At 38.0% G+C, this 19,317-nt stretch overlaps 1 protein-coding gene across 8 annotated transcripts in view; it reads left to right on the top strand.

Annotated features, from left to right (window-relative positions):
* CNTLN (centlein) overlaps nt 1-19,317 on the top strand; it is a 309,757-nt gene that overhangs the window by 118,511 nt on the left and 171,929 nt on the right. For all 8 annotated transcript variants that reach the window (XR_009346344.1, XM_059141989.1, XM_059141990.1 and 5 more), the window contains one exon: nt 9,365-9,559. Coding sequence is in view for 7 of the 8 variants with exons in the window: in XM_059141989.1 (XP_058997972.1) it covers nt 9,365-9,559 (195 nt within the window). In the remaining variant the exon portion in view is untranslated. The remainder of the gene's footprint in view (nt 1-9,364; nt 9,560-19,317) is intronic.

The raw sequence follows: 19,317 nt of genomic DNA, 5'->3' as shown, positions 1-19,317 counted from the left end.
CTCCTAGAGAAATAAACCTTCTATTAACCTGAGGCATTGTCACCCAAAAACACTTCAGAAATGAAAATAGACTTAGCCTCCCTGAAGACTTTTATTTGTAGCCAAGTTTACTGATGGCCTGGGGGCTTGAGTTAAAAATGGCTGGAGGGCTATCTTTGCTGCCTGTACTCTAAGTCCACAAGTGAGTGGTCTCCTTGCTACTGAATAAGTGAAGTTCGATCAGCCATCAAAGAAAATAGCAAGTAGGAAATGTGTATTTGGAGTAAGTACTGAGGAATAAGAGTTGGTACCAATTCCTGGAGCAGAGCTGATCTAGATCATCTGTTCCAGGCTTTTTTTTTTTTTTTTTTTTAAATTTTTTTAAAAACATATAATATATTTTTATCCTCAGGGGTATAGGTCTCTGAATCGCCACGTTTACACACTTCACAGCACCCACCATAACACATACTGTCCCCAAGGTTCATAATTCCACCTCCCTTTCCCAACTCCCCCTCCCCCCAGAAACCCTCAGTTTGTTTTGTGAGATTAAGAGTCACTTATGGTTTGTCTCCCTCCCAATTCCATCTTGTTTCATTTTTTCTTCTCCTACCCTCTTAATCCCCCATGTTGCATCTCCACTTCCTCATATCAGGGAGATCATATGATAGTTGTCTTTCTCCAATTGACTTATTTCGCTAAGCATGATACCCTTTAGTTCCATACACGTCGTCGCAAATGGCAAGATTTCATTTCTTTTGATGGCTGCATAGTATTCCATTGTGTATATATACTACATCTTCTTGATCCATTCATCTGTTGATGGACATCTAGGTTCTTTCCATAGTTTGGCTATTGTGGAGATTGCTGCTATAAACATTCGGTGCACGTGCCCCTTCAGATCACTACGTTTGTATCTTTAGGGTAAATACCCAGTAGTGCAATTTCTGGGTCATAGGGTAGTTCTATTTTCAACATTTTGAGGAACCTCCATGCTATTTTCCAGAGTAGTTGCACCAGCTTGCATTCCCACCAACAGTGTAGGAGGGTTCCCCTTTCTCTGCATCCTCACCAGCATCTGTCATTTCCTGACTTATTAGTTTTAGCCATCCTGACTGGGGTAGGGTGATATCTCATTGTGGTTTTGCTTTGTATTTCCCTGATGTCGAGTGATGTGGAGCACTTTTTCATGTGTCTGTTGGCCCTCTGGATGTCTTCTTTGCAGAAATGTCTGTTCATGTCTTCTGCCCATTTCTTGATTGGATTATTTGTTCTTTGGGTGTTGAGTTTGCTAAGTTCTTTATAGATTTTGGACACTAGTCCTTTATCTGATAAGTGATTTGCAAATATCTTCTCCCATTCTGTCAGTTGTCTTTTGGTTTTGTTAACTGTTTCCTTTGCTGTGCAAAAGCTTCTGATCTTGATAAAATACCAATAATTCATTATTGCTCTTGCTTCCCTTGCCTTTGGCAATGTTCCTAGGAAGACATTGCTACTGCTGAGATCGAAGAGGTTGCTGCCTGTGTTCTCCTTAAGGATTTTGATGGATTCCTTTCTCACATTGAGGTCCTTCATCCATTTTGAGTCTATTTTCGTGTGTGGTGTAAGGAAATGATCCAATTTCATTTTTCTGCATGTGGCCGTCCAATTTTCCCAACACCATTTATTGAAGAGGCTGCTTTTTTTCCATTGGACATTCTTTCCTGCTTTGTCGAAGATTAGTTGACCATAGAGTTCAGGGTCTATTTCTGGGCTCTCTATTCTGTTCCATTGATCTATGTGTCTGTTTTTGTGCCACTACCATGCTATCTTGATGATGACAGACTTGTAATAGAGCTTGAAGTCCGGAATTGTGATGCCACCAACTTTGGCTTTCTTTTTCAATATCCCTTTGGCTATTCGAGGTCTTTTCTAGTTTCATATAAATTTTAGGATTATTTGTTCCATTTCTTTGAAAAGAATGGATTGTATTTTGATAGGAATTGCATTAAATGTGTAGATTGCTTTAGGTAGCATAGACATTTTCACAATATTTATTCTTCTAATCCAGGAGCATGGAATATTTTTCCATTTCCTTGTGTCTTCTTCAATTTCTTTCATGAGTACTTTATAGTTTTCTGAGTATAGATTCTGTGCCTCTTTGGTTAGGTTTATTCCTAGGTATCTTATAGTTTTGGGTGCAGTTGTAAATGGGATTGACTCCTTAATTTCTCTTTCTTCTGTCTTGTTGTTGGTGTAGAGAAATGCAACTGATTTCTGTGCATTGATTTTATATCCTGACACTTTACTGAATTCCTATACAAGTTCTAGCAGTTTTGGAGTGGAGTCTTTTGGGTTTTCCACATATAGTATCATATCGTCTGCGAAGAGTGATAGTTTGACTTTTTCTTTGCCGATTTGAATGCCTTTAACTTCCTTTTGTTGTCTGATTGCTGAGGCTAGAACTTCTAGTACTATGTTGAATAGCAGTGGTGATAATGGACATCCCTGCCGTGTTCCTGACCTTAGCGGAAAAGCTTTCAGTTTTTCTCCATTGAGAATGATATTTGCGGTGGGTTTTTCATAGATGGCTTTGATGATATTGAAGTATGTGCCCTCTATCCTACACTTTGAAGAGTTTTGATCAGGAAGGGATGCTGTACTTTGTCAAATGCTTTTTAAGCATCTGTTGAGAGTATCATATGGTTCTTGTTCTTTCTTTTATTGTGTTGTATCACATTGATTGATTTGTAGATGTTGAACCAACCTTGCAGCCTTGGAATAAATCCCTCTTGGTTGTGGTGAATAATCCTTTTAATGTAATGTTGAATCCTATTGGCTAGTATTTTGGTGAGAATTTTCGCATCTGTGATCTTCTAGGATACTGGTCTGTAGCTATCTTTTTTGATGGGATCCTTGTCTGGTTTTGGGATAAAGGTGATGCTGGCCTCGTAAAATGAGTTTGGAACTTTTCCTTCCATTTCTATTTTTTGGAACAGTTTCAGGAGAATAGGGATTAGTTCTTTAAATGTTTGGTAGAATTCCCCCGGGAACCGTCTGGCCCTGGGCTTTTGTTTGTTTGGAGATTTTTGATGACCTTTTCAATCTCTTTACTGGTTATGGGTCTGTTCAAATTTTCTATTTCTTCCTGGTTCAGTTGTGGTAATTTATATGCCTCTAGGAATGCATCTATTTCTTCCAGATTGTCAGATGTGTTGGTGTAGAGTTGCTCATAGTATGTTCTTATAATTGTCTGTATTTCTTTGGTGTTAGTTGTGATCTCTTCTCTTTTATTCATGATTTTATTTATTTGGGTCCTTTCTCTTTTCTTTTTGATAAGTCTGGCCAGGGGTTTATCAATCTTACTAATTCTTTCAAAGAACCAGCTCCTAGTTTCGTTGATTTGTTCTATTGTTTTTTTGCTTTCTATTTCATTGTTTTCTCCTCTGATCTTTATGATTTCTCTTCTCCTGCTGGGTTTAGGGTTTCTTTCTTGTTCTTTCTCCAGCTCCTTTAGGTGTTGGGTTAGGTTTTGTACCTGAGACCTTTCTTGTTTCTTGAGAAAGGCTTGTACCGCTATATATTTTCCTGTCAGGACTTCCTTTGTTGTGTCCCATAGATTTTGAATTGTTGTGTTTTCATTTTTATTTTTTCCATGAATTTTTTCAATTCTTTAATTTCCTGGTTGACCCATTCATTCTTTAGTAGGATGCTGTTTTAGTCACCATGTATTTGGGTTCTTTCCAAATTTCCTCTTGTGATTGAGCTCTAGCTTCAGAGCATTGTTGCCTGAAATATGCAGGGAATGATCCCAATCTTTTGATACCGGTTGAGACCTGATTTAGGATCCAGGATGTGATCTATTCTGGAGAATGTTCCATGTGCACTAGAGAAGAATGTGTATTCTGTTGCCTTGGGATGAAATGTTCTAAATAAATCTGTGATGTCCATCTGGTCCAGTGTATCATTTAAGGCCTTTATTTCCTTTGCTTGGATGATCAGTCCATTTCAGTGAGGGGAGTGTTAAAGTCCCCTACTTTTATTGTATTATTGTTGATGTGTCTTTGATTTTTCTATTAATTGGTTTATATAGTTGGCTGCTCCCACGTTAGGGGCATAGATACTTAAAATTGAAAGATCTTCTTGTTGGACAGATACTTTGAGTATGATATAGTGTCCTTCCTCATCTCTTATTATAGTCTTTGGCTTAAAATCGAATTGATCTGATATAAGGATTGCCACTCCTGCTTTGCTCTGATGTCCATTAGCATGGTAAATTACTTCCCACCCCCACACTTTAAATCTGGAGGTGTCTTCGGGTTTAAAATGAGTTTCTTGTAGGCAACATATAGATGGTTTTGGTTTTTTATCCATTCTGATACCCTGTGTCTTTTGATTGGGGCATTTAGCCCATTAACATTCTGGGTAACTATTGAGAGATATGAATTTAGTGCCATTGTATTGCCTGTAAGGTCACTGTTCCTGTATATTGTCTCTGTTCCTTTCTGATCTACTACTTTTAGGCTCTCTCTTTGCTTAGAGGACCCCTTTCAGTATTTCCTATAGAGCTGGTTTGGTGTTTGCAAATTCTTTCAGTTTTTATTTGTCCTGGAAGCTTTTAATCTCTCCTTCTATTTTCAATGATAACCTAGCTGGATATAGTATTCTTGGCTGCATGTTTTTCTCATTTAGTGTTCTGAATATATCATGCCAGCTCCTTCTGGTCTGCCAGGTCTCTGTGGATAAGTCTGCTGCCAATCTAATATTTTTACCATTGTATGTTACAGATTTCTTTTCCTGGGCTGCTTTCAGGATTTTCTCTTTGTCACTAAGACTTTTAAATTTTCCTATTAGGTGACTGGGTGTGGACCTATTTTTACTGATTTTGAGGGGTGTTCTTTGTACCTCCTGGATTTTGATGCTTGTTTCCTTTGCCATATTAGGGAAATTCTCTCCCGTAATTCTCTCCAATATACCTTCTGCTCCCCTCTCTATTTCTTTTTCTTCTGGAATCCCAATTATTCTAATGTTGTTTCATCTTATGATGTCACTTATCTCTCGAATTCTCCCCTCGTGGTCCAGTAGCTCTTTGTCCCTCTTTTGTTCAGCTTCTTTATTCTCTGTCATTTCGTCTTCTATATTGCTAATTCTTTCTTCTGCCTCATTTATCCTAGCAGTGCGAGCCTCTATTTTTGATTGCACCTCATTAATAGATTTTTTTATTTCAACTTGGTTAGATTTTAGTTCTTTCATTTCTCCAGAAAGGGTTTTTATATCTCCTGAGAGGGTTTCTCTAATATCTTCCATGCCTTTTTCAAGCCAGGCTAGAACCTTGAGATCATCATTCTGGACTCTAGATCTGACATATTACCAATGTCTGTATTGATTATGTCCCTAGCCTTCGGTACTGCCTCTTGTTCTTTTTTTTTTTTTGTGGTGAATTTTTCCACCTTGTCATTTTGTCCAGATAAGAGTATATGAAGGAGCAAGTAAAATACTAAAAGGGTGGCAACAACCCCAGGAAAATATGCTTTAATCAAATCAGAAGAGATCCCAAATCGTGGGGGTGGGGGAGAAAGGGGATAAAAAGAGGTTCAGGAAAAATAAAAGAAACAATTAAAAAATGAAAACAAATAAAGAAAAAATATAAAAAAGAAAGAAAAAAAATATATATCAGATAAACTAGTTAAAAAACATTAAAAAAGAAAAGGGTAAAACTTAAAAAAAATTAGCAGAAGAAGAAAAAAAATTGAAATAGAAAAAAAAATTAAATTGACTGTGAGACTAAATAATCATGGGGAGAAAGCCATGAGTTCCGTGCTTTGCTTCCTCCTCTGGAAATCCGCTGCACTCCTTGGTATGTGAACTTGGTCCTGGCTGGATTTCTTGTTGATCTTCTGGGGGACGGGCCTATTGTAGTGATTCTCAAGGGTTTTTCTCCAGGTGGAATTGCATCGCCCTTACCAGGGGCTAGGCTGATTAATCTTCTCGGGTTTGCTTTCAGGAGGTTTTGTCCCCTGAGCACTTTCCTTAGAGTTCCAGAGGACGGGAGTGAAAATGGTGGCCTCCCAGTCTCTGGCCCGGAGGACCTGAGAGCTTGGGGCCCCACTCCTCAGTGCACCCTAAGAGAATAGCGCCCAATTACTCTTGTCTCCCTGGCCTCTGGCTACGCTCTGAGCTCACCGAGCCTGTGACTGGTTCAAGGTAACCCTGAATTGAGAGCTCACTCCTCAGCTCTGTCTCTGTAGCCGGCTTCCCTGTTCTAATACCTATAAGCTCTGTGACACTCAGACACCCCCGATCCTTCTGTGACCCTGCAGGACCTGAGGCCACGCTGACCACACATGGGCTTCACCCTGGTTTAGCCTCTGGAGCCATGTCCCTCAGCGGAACAGACTTTTAAAAGTCCTAATTTTGTGCTCTGTTGTTCCGCTGCTTGCTGGGAGCCGGTCCCTCCCCCCACAGTCTATCTTCCTGTCGCTTTGGATTCATTTCTCTGCCAGTCCTATCTTTCAGAAAGTGGTCGATTTTCTGTTTCTAGAATTGCTGTTCTTCTTCTCTTCAATCTCCCGTTGGATTTGTAGGTGTTTGCAATCTTTAGATAAGCTATTTAGCTGATTTCCTGCTACCTGAAGTAGTCTCAGCCTGCTACTTATCTGCCATCTTGACTCCACCCCCTGTTCCAGGCTTTTTAATTCTATCCATCTGCTGCTTGGAAGAATGGATATTTTCAGAGAAAGAAAGTTTGCCTCAGTGATTAGAGTTGCCCACTCGTCATATCAGATCAAGCCAGGACAGCTGAATAGGAGTACACCTGTGTAAATTGCATGGCAGAGAGAACAAAGTGGAGAACATTAGAAGAGAACATCTTCCATTGTTACAGAAGCAAAAAAGGAGGGAGCTATGAGAGAAGACAAGAGAAGAGACTTTAAGACAAAGACTTCTTTCATGTATGAATAGGCCCAGAGCCTTATTAACTTTGAAGAAAGATCCCAAGACATGACACTTAAAGAAATATACCACACCCTTGGCACTAATGGTCAGTAAATTGGTCCTTAGTCCTGACCACATGCTATCATTCTTCCTGTTCTTTGGGCAAGTGCAAGGAAAACCGTGAGTTTTTCTTGGGCAACAATCAATGTTCATGAGACTGTCAAATGTTTGAAATCTATAAATCATTTTAAAAATATTTTTCAAATGAGGTATAATTAGCTATTTGTAAATTCTTTATTATTTTAAATATTTACATATTTATTTTTTGTATTATTTTCTTCCAGAAAGATTAATTTTTGCTGGGTAAAAGCCAGCTAGTATTAAGAAAGCATACAAATAAGAGAGAAAGTAGTTATATAATCTTTAAACTGAGTAAGTGACTGCGAATGCTGTTAGGTAGACCTTCATTCATCCTAGCTTCAGATCTCTCTAGACACCTTAGCTCTGTCTCCACATTTTGTTTTTTTCTTTTCCACCTCAACTCACTCATGAAAGCGGCAACACAGCTGAGGTAGGTCACTATAAGGCCCACTCTGATCTCTTCATTGTTCCTCAAAGTGGTCAGGTTCCTACTCTCTCTTCCCTCCTAGATTTATGGTATTAACTGTGGACAGGACATTGGACATACTCCCTGGTATAAAGGTAATTGGGAGGGAAAGTACAAATTCGTGTCCTGAAATTCTATATAAATCATAATGGCAACTTTCCTTTATAAAAATTGCTTAGACTTTGGCTGTAAAATAAAATGGATTATTTGAAATAACTATAATAACATAGTGGTACGATCCCTTATAGAACATAAAAGGAATATTGGGCATATTGTGTCAGAGGAATGGCTTGGCGAATCTTATGTTTATGACAAGGTATATGTCTAAGAAAAAGCAAAGAAAAGAGGCTTTACAATCCTTATTAAGTTTTACAGTTTAAAAAATTAAAGTATAGCATATATACAGAAAAGTACTCTGCCATCTTTTGTGTAGTTAAGTTTCTTCCATGAGGCAAGGCTAGCTAATGGAAGATTCTCCCAGTCTTCAATTAGATGAGCAAACCTAAAAAACTAGTGTATTAGCTACATCATTTTGAATTTGGGGATTTCACAAACTCTCAAATTGGAGCAAAAACCCTGAGGGATTTTGCTTTTGTTATAAAGATCTCACTATCTCACTATTAGCCTTACTTTAAAAAAAAAAAAAAAAGTCTTAATTCTTGGGTCATTTTCCCAGTGTCATCAGCAAATAGACACTCCTTATGTGAATTAGTTACCACAAATTGAATTATGCCTCACATCACCACATCACAATCATTATTTAGGAGTTTCCTTACCATGTAAGTTCATGAGTATTGGTGGAATACTATTGTTAACTATACGTAACTGTACATGAAACCACTTACATACATACCATATGCTGTCTCACAGTATTAATAAATTCTCATTTAAAATTTTTAAGTTCGTGTTTCCTTGAGTCAAAAAATTGAAAAGTTGGGGCACCTGGGTGGCTCAGTGGGTTAAGCCTCTGCCTTCAGCTCAGGTCGTGATTCCAGGGTCCTGGGATCAAGCCCCACGTCAGGCTCTCTGCTCAGTGGGGAGCCTGCTTCCAGGTCTCTCTCTGCCTTCCTCTCTGCCTACTTGTTATCTCTGTCAAATGAATAAATAAAATCTTAAAAAAAGAATTGAAAAGTTATCTGTCACGCCTTCATAACATTGCTTCTGTTGTATCACACTCTGTTGAAGGTCTTCAGTTACCCCCTGTTGCCTGCAGGAACAAGTGCACCTTCCAGGAGTCTACACTCTGTGCTCTTACTGCCTGTCTCTTGCTATTCCTCTGCCCTCACCTCCCCTGCTGCAGCCGTAGATGCTAATTTATACAAAATGGGAATGTATCAGTCAACCTTAATGAACTCTCAGTGAAAGACTCTTGGTTTTTCTTTCAGATGTACATATTGGGTTCAGTTACTGATAGAGCTTATGCTTCCTTTCTGTCCCTTCTTGTAACTGTACCTAATGTTTTCACATTTCTGCCACCTTTGGAATGACTTTTTGTTTTCATTCAGTTCCTGTAACAGTATCATAGCTCACTTCAGGTCCTTTCTTTTACATAAAGTACTCTAAGTTGAACATATAATTAGCTTAAAGTGTTTTTATTCTTCTTAGGAGTTTAGCACACTTTTCCTATATTGTACTAGCCAGTACTACTGCCTTTTTAATGTCAGTTGTAGTTTTATGTTGCTATTGGATTATATTATTTAGTTTTTCATCTATTTATAACTTGTTTCCTCTATAGAGTATTAAAATCACTTCAGGGCAAGTAGTATGTCATATATAGTCTTTATAGATATGTATATGTGTGTATGCATATTTATACAGACGTGACTACTAATTGATTATTAATAAATGTGGTATTTTTTGAAACAGCTTTACAATGAATTACATATTTGCTTTGAAACCACAAAATCAAGTGAAGCTATGCTCCGGCAAAGTGTTGTTAGTCTTCAGGATCAGCTGTTTCAAAAAGAACAAGAAAACATTAAATTAAAAGAAAAGCTTCAGGAATCACAAGGAGCACCCTATCCTTTACCGCAAGACAGTGATTCAGAGCACTTGGAACAGGTAAGAGACATTTTCTAAAAATGTTACCCAAGCAATATCATATTAAATTGTCTCCTACAATTGACTAAAAAAAGCTTAATTAGTATAGTGGAATATAATATTTGGCAGATTGTTTTGTATTGTGCTATTTTCTTATACTTTGTAGAAATAAATATTATATATAATACAGATTCATATAGAAATGCACATAGAAATACAGGGTATAACTGGCATAGTTATTATGATGAAACACTGACTGAAATATAATAACAGCAAATGAATAGCTCATGCTCATTTTGAGACTTACACTGAATGAGGTAGTGGAATGGAAAGAATATATAATAGGAAGTCTTATAAAGTAGTTGCCATAATGCCTGATACATGATACTTAATACCTTTTATTTATTTATTTTTTAAAAAGATTTTATTTATTTATTTGACAGACAGAGATCACAAGTAGGCAGAGAGGCAGGCAGACAGAGAGAGGAGGAAGCCGGCTCCCCATCGAGCAGAGAGCCTGATGCGGGGCTCGATCCCAAGACCCTGGGATCATGACCTGAGCCCAAGGCAGAGGTTTTAACCCACTGAGCCACCCAGGCGCCCCAATACTTAATATCTTTTAGTCCCAATTCTGCCACTATCTTAAAGTGTGGCTTGGCAATTTGACTTCTCATCATGTTATTAAGAATCACTTATGTTATTTGCTATAGCTTTTTAAAAATTTTTACTGATCTACAATATTCTGTTTTATGTGATTATATAATATCTACTTGTATGTTCACTTGTAGATAAGTGTTTGGGTTATTTCCAGTTTTTGCTATTATGAATAATGCTGCAACTTATATTTTCATGCATGATTCTTGGTACAAATATGCATACATTTAGGTGGAACATGTATCTAGGCATGGAAATCCTGGGTTTTGGGTGAAAATGTTACTTTCACTTATTTTTCAAAGTTTTTTCATCAGTTTTACTCCCACCAACAATGTATATTAAGATATTTGGCTGATTCCCATCCTCCTGAAACTTGGTATTGTCAGACTTCATAGTTTGCTGGCAACTAACTAATTCAAGTATAATTTTTTATTTTGATCTACATATGCATATCACTGATAAAGCACATCTTCAAATGATTACAGGGCCAAGGGTATGCCTTCTTCTGTGAAACATACAATTACGTCTTTTAATCATTCTTCTACTGGATTCTTTTCCTATTGATTCATAAAAGTTCTTTATTTTTTTAAAAAAGATTTTATTTATTTATTTGACACAGAGAGAGAGATCACAAATAGGAAGAGAGGCAGGCAGAGAGAGGTGGGGAAGCAGGCTCCCTCCTGAACAGAGAACCTGATGTGGGGCTCGATCCCAGGACCCTGAGATCATGACCTCAGCCGAAGGTTGAGGTTTAACTCACTGGGCCACCCAGGTGCCCCAAAGTTCTTTATTTTTCTTCTTCTCCTTTTTTTTTTTTTTTTTTAGGTTTTATTTATTTGACACAGGGATAGAGAGTACAAGTAGGCAGAGCAGCAGGCAGAGGGAGAGGCAGAAGCAGGCTCTCCTCTGAGCAGGGAGCCCAATGTGGGGCTCGATCCCAGGACCCTGGGATCGTGACCTGAGATGAAGGCAGACATTTAACCGACTGAGTCACCCCAGCGCCCCCAAAGTTATTTATTCTTGATACTAATCTCTAGAAAGTGAAATATCTTATCTCAGTGTATACCTCATCTTTTCTTTAATGAGTCTTTTGATGAACAGAAAGTCTTAATTTTAATTTAGACAAATTAATCTTTTATAGTTAGTGCTTTGGTGTTTCATTTAAGAAGTCCTTTCCTACCCTAAAGACAGAAAGATTTTTACCTCGGTTTTCTTTACTTTTTTTTTGTTTTTTAAGAATTTATTTCTTTAATGACAGAGAAAAATCACAAGTAGGCAGAGAGGCAGGCAGAGAGAGGAGGGAAGCAGGCTCCCCACTGAGCAGAGAGCCTGACATGGGGCTTGATCCCAGGACCCTGAGATCATGACCTGAGCCGAAGGCAGAGGCTTTAACCCACTGAGCCACCCAGGTGCCACCTCTGTTTTCTTTTTTAAAGATCACATTTATTTATTTATTTAATTTATCTCTCTCTCAGAAAGAAAGAGAGAGTGAGCACAAGCAGGGGAAGCGGCAGGCAGAGGGAGAAATGGGCTCCCTTCCTAGCAAGCCTAATGTGGGGCTCAATCCCAGGACCCTGAGATCATGACCTCAGTAGACGCTTAAGTGACTGAGCCACCCAGGCATCCTAACACCTCTGTTTTCTTAAAGAAATTTTAAAGCTTTGCTTATATCATTTATATTCACAATTTATTTAGGATGGTGTTTTATGTATAGTATAAGGTACGGATCCATTTGTATTTATTTACTTTTCCCCAGTACTAATCAGTTTTTCCAGCTCAACTGTTGACATACCCTTTTTCCCCCCTTCTAGTCCTGGGCTGCCTCTCTCATATATTCTACTTCAGTATACTTACAAGTTTCTTTCTAGGCTTTGTATTCTCTGTATTCCTATACAATGTTATATTATATTAATTAGTATAGTTCCTAATAAGTCTCTATATTTGGTAGATGTACTCTTACTTTCTTACTGTTCTTTAAAGTGTCTTGACTATGCTGGCATTTAGTACTTAAATATAACTTTAAGGTTAATCTATAAAGTTTCATGAAAAAGCACTTGAAATTTTTCATGAACAGTCTTACTGAAATATAACATACAAATAATAAAGTTTACAAGCCATAAGTGTGTAACTCTGTGACATTTCACAAAGTGAACACATCCCTGCAAATACCACTCAGATCAAGATATACAATATTACCAGTTTCTAATAAACCTCTTTGAGGTTCATTGCAAGCTACTTCCATAAAGGTAACTACCATTTGACTTTGCTTATTTTTGAACCTGACAATGTTTCGCTTTTAAACACCATGTGTGCTATGGGTTTCTTGGTAAATATCCTTTATCACATTAAAGGTAAAATATCCTTTATTCCCGTCTCTTAATAGTTTGATTAAAGTTTTTTCATTAAGAGGTATTGAGTGTATACAATGTATCTTTAAGATGATAGTATGTCAATTCTAAGATTTTACAGGGAATGGTCAGAGGCCAGTGACCTAGAAGAGCAAAATCAAATTTCATTAAAAAATTGCAGGACTTACACTACCTGATTTTCAGATGTATTTATGAAGCTAAAAAAAATTGAGGTAGTGTGCTGTTGGCATAATGATTGACAAAATAATCAGTAGAACAGAATGGAGTCCAGAAAAATATCTATTCATATATGTCACTTTATAGTAACTCTTGAAATGATAGGGTAAGTCACTTTATTCTTTCTCAAGAACGTTCTGTGTACTGATAATGATATCAGTCAAGCCAAAAAATCTTACACAGAACCCATTGTAAGTCAGGCACAATTTGTATATGTTACTGCTATTTACTTCTAATCTACCTCTATTGTGGTCAGAGATAGTACTCTCTATGATTACTGTATTTGAAATTTATTGAGACTTGTTGTATCATCAGCATATGGTTTATGTGTATTTGCAGATAATTTGTATTCTGCAGCTTTTGGTTGGACTGTTAAAAATATCAATATTAATTATGTCATTGTATTTGATAGTGTTCAGATCTTCTGTCTTTAATGATTTTTGTATTTAAGATTTTTATTACTTTTTCTGTCATTGCTGAGAGAGAATGTCCCTCTGATAGGTCTTTCTGATTAAATGAACCTTTTGTCATTATAAATTGTTAGTTTTTTTTTTTTTAATTTTTTTATTTTATATAAACATATATTTTTATCCCCAGGGGTACAGGTCTGTGAATCACCAGGTTTACACACTTCACAGCACTCACCAAATCACATGCCCTCCCCAATGTCCATAATCCCAACCCCTTCTCCCAAACCCCCTCCCCTCGGCAACCCTCAGTTTGTTTTGTGAGATTAAGAGTCACTTATGGTTTCTCTCCCTCCCAATCCCATCTTGTTTCATTTATTCTTCTTCTACCCACTTAAGCCTCCATGTTGCATCACCACTTCCTCATATCAGGGAGATCATATGATAGTTGTCTTTCTCTGCTTGACTTATTTCGCTAAGCATGATACGCTCTAGTTCCATCCATGTTGTTGCAAATGGCAAGATTTCATTTCTTTTGATGGCTGCATAGTATTCCATTGTGTATATATACCACATCTTCTTGATCCATTCATCTGTTGATGGGCATCTAGGTTCTTTCCATAGTTTGGATATTGTGGACATTGCTGCTATAAACATTCGGGTGCATGTGCCCCTTTGGATCACTACATTTGTATCTTTAGGGTAAATACCCAATAGTGCAATTGCTGGGTCATAAGGCAGTTCTATTTTCAACATTTTGAGGAACCTCCATGCTGTTTTCCAGAGTGGCTGCACCAGCTTGCATTCCCACCAACAGTGTAGGAGGGTTCCCCTTTCTCCGCATCCTCGCCAGCATCTGTCATTTCCTGACTTGTTGATTTTAGCCATTCTGACTGGTGTGAGGTGATATCGCATTGTGGTTTTGATTTGTATTTCCCTGATGCCGAGTGATATGGAGCACTTTTTCATGTGTCTGTTGGCCATCTGGATGTCTTCTTTGCAGAAATGTCTGTTCATGTCCTCTGCCCATTTCTTGATTGGATTATTTGTTCTTTGGGTGTTGAGTTTGCTAAGTTCTTTATAGATTCTGGACACTAGTCCTTTATCTGATATGTCGTTTGCAAATATCTTCTCCCATTCTGTCAGTTGTCTTTTGATTTTGTTAACTGTTTCCTTTGCTGTGCAAAAGCTTTTGATCTTGATGAAATCCCAGTAGTTCATTTTTTCCCTTGCTTCCCTTGCCTTTTGCGTTGTTCCTAGGAAGATGTTGCTGCGGCAGAGGTCGAAGAGGTTGCTACCCGTGTTCTCCTCAAGGATTTTGATGGATTCCTTTCGTACATTGAGGTCCTTCATCCATTTTGAGTCTATTTTTGTGTGTGGTGTAAGGAAATGGTCCAATTTCATTTTTCTGCATGTGGCTGTCCAATTTTCCCAGCACCATTTATTGAAAAGGCTGTCTTTTTTCCATTGGACATTCTTTCCTGCTTTTTTTTTTTTTTTTTTTTTTTTTTTAAAGATTTATTTATTTATTTATTTGACACAGAGAGATTACAAGTAGGCAGAGAGGCAGGCAGAGAGAGAGAGGAGGAAGCAGGCTCCCTGCCGAGCAGAGAGCCCGATGCGGGACTCGATCCCAGGACCCCGAGATCATGACCTGAGCCGAAGGCAGCGGCTCAACCCACTGAGCCACCCAGGCGCCCCATTCTTTCCTGCTTTGTCGAAGATTAGTTGACCATAGATTTGAGGGTCTATTTCTGGGCTCTCTATTCTGTTCCATTGATCTATGTGTCTGTTTTTGTGCCAGTACCATGCTGTCTTGATGATGACAGCTTTGTAATAGAGCCTGAAGTCCGGAATTGTGATGCCACCAACGTTGGCTTTCTTTTTCAATATCCCTTTGGCTATTCGAGGTCTTTTCTGGTTCCATATAAATTTTAGCATTATTTGTTCCATTTCTTTGAAAAAGATGGATTGTACTTTGATAGGAATTGCATTAAATGTGTAGATTGCTTTAGGTAGCATAGACATTTTCACAATATTTATTCTTCCAATCCAGGAGCATGGAACATTTTTCCATTTATTTGTGTCTTCCTCAATTTCTTTCATGAGTACTTTATAGTTTTCTGAGTATAGATTCTGTGCCTCTTTGGTTAGGTTTATTCCTAGGTATCTTATGGTTTTGGATGCAATTGTAAATGGGATTGACTCCTTAATATCTCTTTCTTCTGTCTTGCTGTTGGTGTAGAGAAATGCAACTGATTTCTGTGCATTGATTTTATATCCTGACACTTTACTGAATTCCTGTATAAGTTCTAGCAGTTTTGGAGTGGAGTCTTTTGGGTTTTCCACATATAGTATCATATCATCTGCGAAGAGTGATAATTTGACTTCTTCTTTGCCGATTTGGATGCCTTTAATTTCCTTTTGTTGTCTGATTGCTGAGGCTAGGACCTCTAGTACGATGTTGAATAGCAGTGGTGATAATGGACATCCCTGCCGTGTTCCTGACCTTAGCGGAAAAGCTTTCAGTTTTTCTCCATTGAGAATGATATTTGCGGTGGGTTTTTCATAGATGGCTTTGATGATATTGAGGTATGCGCCCTCTATCCCTACACTTTGAAGAGTTTTGATCAGGAAGGGATGTTGTACTTTGTCAAATGCTTTTTCAGCATCTATTGAGAGTATCATATGGTTCTTGTTCTTACTTTTATTGATGTGTTGTATCACATTGACTGATTTGCGGATGTTGAACCAACCTTGCAGCCCTGGAATACATCCCACTTGGTCGTGGTGAATAATCCTTTTAATGTACTATTGAATCCTATTGGCTAGTATTTTGTTGAGTATTTTCGCATCTGTGTTCATCAAGGATATTGGTCTATAGCTCTCTTTTTTGGTGGGATCCTTGTCTGGTTTTGGGATCAAGGTGATGCTGGCCTCATAAAATGAGTTTGGAAGTTTTCCTTCCATTTCTATTTTTTGGAACAGTTTCAGGAGAATAGGAATTAGTTCTTCTTTAAATGTTTGGTAGAATTCCCCCGGGAAGCCGTCTGGCCCTGGGCTTTTGTTTGTTTGGAGACTTTTAATGACTCTTTCAATCTCCTTCCTGGTTATGGGTCTGTTCAGGCTTTCTATTTCTTCCTGGTTCAGTTGTGGTAGTTTATATGTTTCTAGGAATGCATCCATTTCTTCCAGATTGTCAAATTTATTGGCGTAGAGTTGCTCATAGTATGTTCTTATAATAGTTTGTATTTCTTTGGTGTTAGTTGTGATCTCTCCTCTTTCGTTCATGATTTTATTTATTCGGGTCCTTTCTCTTTTCTTTTTGAGAAGTCGGGCCAGGGGTTTATCAATTTTATTAATTCTTTCAAAGAACCAGCTCCTAGTTTCGTTGATTTGCTCTATTGTTTTTTTGGTTTCTATTTCATTGATTTCTGCTCTGATCTTTATGATCTCTCTTCTCCTGCTGGGCTTAGGGTTTCTTTCTTGTTCTTTCTCCAGCTCCTTTAGGTGTAGGGTTAGGTTGTGTACCTGAGACCTTTCTTGTTTCTTGAGAAAGGCTTGAACTGCTATATATTTTCCTCTCAGGACTGCCTTTGTTGTGTCCCACAGATTTTGAACCGTTGTATTTTCATTATCATTTGTTTCCATGATTTTTTTCAATTCTTCTTTAATTTCCCGGTTGACCCATTCATTCTTTAGAAGGATACTGTTTAGTCTCCATGTATTTGGGTTCTTTCCAAACTTCCTTTTGTGGTTGAGTTCTAGCTTTAGAGCATTGTGGTCTGAAAATATGCAGGGAATGATCCCAATCTTTTGATACCGGTTGAGTCCTGATTTAGGACCGAGGATGTGATCTATTCTGGAGAATGTTCCATGTGCACTAGAGAAGAATGTGTATTCTGTTGCTTTGGGATGAAATGTTCTGAATATATCTGTGATGTCCATCTGGTCCAGTGTGTCGTTTAAGGCCTTTATTTCCTTGCTGATCTTTTGCTTGGATGACCTGTCCATTTCAGTGAGGGGAGTGTTAAAGTCCCCTACTATTATTGTATTATTGTTGATGTGTTTCTTTGATTTTGTTATTAATTGGTTTATATAGTTGGCTGCTCCCACATTGGGGGCATAGATATTTAAAATTGTTAAATCTTCTTGTTGGACAGACCCTTTGAGTATGATATAGTGTCCTTCCTCATCTCTTATTATAGTCTTTGGCTTAAAATCTAATTGATCTGATATAAGGATTGCCACTCCTGCTTTCTTCTGATGTCCATTAGCATGGTAAATTCTTTTCCACCCCCTCACTTTAAATCTGGAGGTGTCTTCGGGCTTAAAATGTGTTTCTTGGAGGCAACATATAGATGGGCTTTGTTTTTTTATCCATTCTGATACCCTGTGTCTTTTGACAGGGTAATTTAGCCCATTCACATTCAGGGTAATTATTGAGAGATATGAATTTAGTGCCATTGTATTGCCTGTAAGGTGACTGTTACTGTATATGGTCTCTGTTCCTTTCTGATCTACCACTTGTAGGCTCTCTCTTTGCTTAGAGGACCCCTTTCAATATTTCCTGTAGAGCTGGTTTGGTATTTGCAAATTCTTTCAGTTGTTGTTTGTCCTGGAAGCTTTTAATCTCTCCTTCTATTTTCAATGATAGCCTAGCTGGATATAGTATTCTTGGCTGCATGTTTTTCTCGTTTAGTGCTCTGAAAATATCATGCCAGCTCTTTCTGGCCTGCCAGGTCTCTGTGGATAAGTCAGCTGCCAATCTAATATTTTTACCATTGTATGTTACAGACTTCTTTTCCCGGGCTGCTTTCAGGATTTTCTCTTTGTCATTGAGACTTGTAAATTTTACTATTAGGTGACGGGGTGTGGGCCTATTCTTATTGATTTTGAGGGGCGTTCTCTGAACCTCCTGAATTTTGATGCTCGTTCCCTTTGCCATATTGGGGAAATTCTCCCCAATAATTCTCTCCAGTATACCTTCTGCTCCCCTCTCACTTTCTTCTTCTTCTGGAATCCCAATTATTCTAATGTTGTTTCGTCTTATGGTGTCACTTATCTCTCGAATTCTCCCCTCGTGGTCCAGTAGCACTTTGTCCCTCTTTTGCTCAGCTTCTTTATTCTCTGTCATTTGGTCTTCTATATCACTAATTCTTTCTTCTGCCTCATTTATCCTAGCAGTGAGAGCCTCCATTTTTGATTGCACCTCATTAATAGCTTTTTTGATTTCAACTTGGTTAGATTTTAGTTCTTTTATTTCTCCAGAAAGGGCTTTTATATCTCCCGAGAGGGTTTCTCTAATATCTTCCATGTCTTTTTCGAGCCCGGCTAGAACCTTGAGAATTGTCATTTTGAACTCTAGATATGACATATTACCAATGTCTGTATTGATTGGGTCCCTAGCCTTCGGTACTGCCTCTTGTTCTTTTTTTTGTGGTGAATTTTTCCACCTTGTCATTTTGTCCAGATAAGAGTATATGAAGGAGCAAGTAAAATACTAAAAGGGTGGCAACAACCCCAGGAAAATATTCTTGAACCAAATTAGAAGAGATTCCAAATCGTGAGGGGGGAGAAAGGGGATAAAAAGAGGTTCAAAAAGGAAGAAAGAAAAAAAAAAGAAAAAAGAAAAAAGAAGAAGAGAAAAGAATTTTAAAAATAGAAGACAAATAAAGAATAATATAAAAAAGAAAAAATGTATATATTAGATAAACTAGTTAAAAAACGTTAAAAAAGAAAAATGTAAAAGTTAAAAAAAAATTTTACCAGAACGCGAGAAAAAAAACAAAAAATGAAAAAGAAAAAAACATAATTAACTGCAAGACTAAAAAAAATCCCAGGAAAAAAGCCATGAGTTCCGTGTTTGGCTTTCTCCTCCTGTGTAATTCTGCTGCTCTCCTTGGTATTGAAACCGCACTCCTTGGTAGGTGAACTTGGTCTTGGTTGGATTTCTTGTTGATCTTCTGGGGGAGGGGCCTGGTGTAGTGATTCTCAAGTGTCTTTGCCCCAGGCGGAATTACACCGCCCTTACCCGGGGCCGGGGTGAGTAATCCGTTAGGGTTTGCTTTCAGGAGCTTTTGTTACCTGAGCGCTTTCCGTAGAGTTCCAGAGGACGGGAATACAAATGGCG

This window comes from Mustela lutreola, chromosome 12, assembly GCF_030435805.1.
Source record: "Mustela lutreola isolate mMusLut2 chromosome 12, mMusLut2.pri, whole genome shotgun sequence".
Classification (NCBI taxonomy): Eukaryota; Metazoa; Chordata; class Mammalia; order Carnivora; family Mustelidae; genus Mustela; species Mustela lutreola.
Note: the sequence above shows the minus strand (reverse complement) of the source record. Positions and strands in the feature narration are given on the sequence as shown.